The 3,610-nt window shown below is 36.7% G+C and overlaps 1 protein-coding gene across 1 annotated transcript; it reads right to left on the bottom strand.

Moving 5' to 3' along the window:
• Positions 1 to 272: 272 nt before the first annotated feature.
• Positions 273 to 2,983, bottom strand: LOC133284008 (probable WRKY transcription factor 31). Its single transcript, XM_061480952.1, has 6 exons — positions 2,527 to 2,983; positions 2,302 to 2,403; positions 2,032 to 2,199; positions 1,477 to 1,848; positions 1,254 to 1,367; positions 273 to 1,135 (listed from the first exon to the last, which is right to left on the bottom strand). The coding sequence occupies exons 1-6, from the start codon at positions 2,896 to 2,898 to the stop codon at positions 485 to 487; spliced, it is 1,779 nt and encodes a 592-aa protein (XP_061336936.1). The 5' UTR covers positions 2,899 to 2,983; the 3' UTR covers positions 273 to 484.
• Between the last annotated feature and the right edge of the window lie 627 nt (positions 2,984 to 3,610).

Genomic DNA, 3,610 nt, shown 5'->3' on the forward strand with positions numbered 1-3,610 from the left:
CCATTCATTTACGTGTTCATATCAAAATAGTAAGGGCCGAATTTCTTGACCAATGAGAAAATCCGAATATTCTTCAGAAACACGGATTGTTCATTGGCTGTTTGTTTGTATATCACTTTTTCTTTTTTCTTTCTTTTTTTGTTCTTTTCGGGATGGGTTACTATCTACGTTGTTTTCAATATAGTCACAAAATTGATGCTGGCCAAGATGAGGAAAGATAACGATGAAACAAAGGAAGAAGATAAAAGATTTTTTTTTTTTCTTTTCCCCTGCCTATTTACTCGGATATTTTTGAATAAATATCCAAATTATTCAAAGTGAAAAGCATAAAGAAAAAATGAAGCATTTCCTGATCTAATCCCTCAAAGAATATGAACATTTTATGATTTCATTTTCCCTTATACCCATGATGTACAAAACAAAAAACAAAAAAAAGAACGAATAATATTATCCAAAGAAAAAAAGAACCAAAGAAGAAAAGTTTTTAGTTTCCTGAAAAGCTGCTAACAGTAGTCCTGTTGTTATTGTTGTCGTTGTTGTGGCCGTTGTTGTTTGCATGAGTACCACCAATGATGGAGGAGATAGCAGCAGCGAGCACAGCCGTGAAGTTTGGATCAGAGGTGATGGCTGCGGTGGCGGCGCTGACTGAGTCAACAAGCGAGGGCTGTTGGCTTGGATGTAACGGTGGTCTTGGAGGTTGTGGGGCAAATTGGGAAGACCCCACTTCCTGAGACAATTGAAGACCAGAGAATTTGGATTGGTTGTAAAGCGCTTGTGCAAGTGGGGTGGCTCCTGACCCAAAATTCTGAGGCTGCCCTTGAAAGGGTACTTGAAATGGGGTAGGAGGTCTTTGGAATTGTAATGGGTTTGCATTGTGGGTGAGGTCCAATGTGACAGTGGGGAATGGTGCTGAAGCTGAAAGTGTTGCCATGCTAGAAGAACATGGAAGAATAGCTCTTGCTAGCAAATTGGGGTTCATTATACCATCTGCACTGGACATTGAACCTGACAGTAACATGCTAGCAGCAGCTGCTGTGGTCGATGCCATGGCCATAGCAGCAGGTAGCAGTGGATGGTTATGTGTACCTTCATATGTTGTTACCAAAATGGTTCTGTCCTCCGCACAACGTTGAACCTATTAACAAACCATGAGATATTAGCTCTAGCCACAATTGTTAATAATAATAATAATAACACTTAATAGTGCATACCATGTTAATAATATATATAGTACTAGTGTATACAAAACTTACTTGTTTGCGAACTGGGCAACCAACTGCCATAGTGCATCTATAATATGCTCTAGGACATGGATTTCCCTTAGCCATTTTTTGTCCATATTTTCTCCATTGGCATCCATCGCTGATCTGAAAAATCAGAAATTCAGTTATAATTAGAGAAACTAGTCATCATTATTTGTTTAATTGTTTGTGAATTAATTAATTAATCCATTATTAATCAATCAATAATACATACCATGGGAGCTTCTGATCGTGCACGAACTGAGACACGAGCTTTTCTCATTGTGGCTTCTGTTGTGGATTGATCCATAGGATTGGAGGGGTTCAATTTCTGAAGCTTATTGGAAGCCCACCCTTGTGATTCTGAGTCTGGACTCTCTTCCCTACCCAGCTCATTTTTACCATTATTATTTCTCACGTAATCCCTTGTTCCAACATCAATGTTATTGTTCTGAGGTGTGCTCGATCGTGTTCTTTCATCGGAAGAAGAATTGGAAACTTGTTCATCTACCTCTGCTGTACCACTGGGACCTATATCTAGGAATTGTCTTGGTACCTTTCCTCCACCAACACCGGGTTTTTTCTCCTCAGCTTTTGCCTGAACAACCTAAATTTGAACAAGGATTAACATGTTAAAAATTTGACCCAATTACATGTATGTAAATAGAGCTATATAATAACTATGTAAATCAATTATATCAAAGTGATTTACTTATCTTCTTATAATTTAAAATAAATAAATAAAAAAAAATTGGCAATATATTGTAAGAAATTAATGATTTATTGTTACCTCATTTTCTGTGCTCTCTGTACGCTGGTTCTGTTGCTGTTGCTGTTGCATTAATGACACGAGATGCATCTGCAAGGCCGTGTAGTTACCGCTCACATGGTTGAGCATCTCTTTCAGCTTCTTGTTCTCAGCATTCATGCGTTGAAGCTCCACTTGCAACTGTGCAAGCTGAATAGACAAGCATTTATGTATATCAATTCTCAATTTTAGTGGTTAAGTTAAATTTCATTAATGGCTATGTATATTTAAAACAAAAATTAAATTATGTACCTCAGTGGTCTTGGTTCGCTTATCTTCAGCATCTGATGAAACCCCATCATCCACCGTAGATTGATCACTCCCAGCGTTAGCAGTAAGGAGTTGTAACCCAGTCTAGAATATTTGGACAAAATAAAAAAGATATATATTTAGTACATATTATTATATATAACCATGATTTGATTATAAAATCTCGAGAAAAATAGAAAATTCAATAAGATAAAGGAAGGAGCTTACATTTATGTGGAGATTAGAGTTTGGAAATTTTTCATCGGAAGGAATCTCCTTCTTGACAGAGGTACTTGTGATGTTGGGTTTAACATGTTGATGATTAATATTATCATGGTCGTGGATAGCTGGAGGTGATGGCTTGTTTCTGTCAGAGAAGAAGTCAACTTCACCAACCACCTTCCGGTTGTCATCAGTGGTGTGATCATCTTCCCTGTTGGCGGCACGGCTAAGGTTAACCGGGAATCCCAAGAGGGGGAACATCCTATCCTGGGTGAGATTGGAGAAAGGATTCAAAGAAGTGGTAGGTGGCTGTTTGGAAGGAAAGAAAGGAGAGGAAGAAGAAGAAGTATCAAGGGTTAGACACCATCCTTTGTCCATAAAATAAACACAGATATCAGAGAGAGAGAGAGAGAGAGATGTGAAACAAATATAGAGAGAGAGAGATAAGAGAGGTGATAATTGATTTATTGGGGGATGAAGTCTTTCACCGGTGCAATAGCTTGGGCTATAAAAAGAGTTGGGGAATTGAGGGAGCGTGGACCAAAGGGAAATGAAAATTGGACTTTATGAGACTTCCATAGGATTTGATTTTTTTTTTCTTTTTTTTAATCGATGTTGTTGCGTCAGTTGGTGCGTCAGGCTGGACAGTGTCCAAATGCATCCACACACACGCGCCCATGGTTTGGATTTGGCAATCATTATTATATTACTATTCCACCCTACAATTCACACTTTGTTTGACGGAGAAATATTTCTTTTTCCCGGAAAATTACTATGTAGGGAAAGTTAATTTTTTAAAAATATTATCAAAAAAATTATTTGATAAGTTAAAATATTTTTAAAAATATTAACTCAAGATTTCTGATTTTATTTTGATTAATTGTTAATTATTCCTAGAATTGTAACATGAATTTATAAAACTAACTTTTGATAAAAATTTCTAAAAAAATTATGATATGACACAAAAAGATCAAAACACGACGTTAGATATCAAATCCAAATTTCCCAAATGAATTTGACTATTCTTAAACTAATCTCATTTTCAAACCAGAGTAACGCCAAATCGTTCTCAACACATATCATGGTTGTC

The sequence above is a fragment of the Gastrolobium bilobum genome, unplaced genomic scaffold (assembly GCF_033153095.1).
Source record: "Gastrolobium bilobum isolate Gb01-03AN ecotype WA unplaced genomic scaffold, APGP_CSIRO_Gbil_v1 utg7102, whole genome shotgun sequence".
NCBI classification, from domain to species: domain Eukaryota; kingdom Viridiplantae; phylum Streptophyta; class Magnoliopsida; order Fabales; family Fabaceae; genus Gastrolobium; species Gastrolobium bilobum.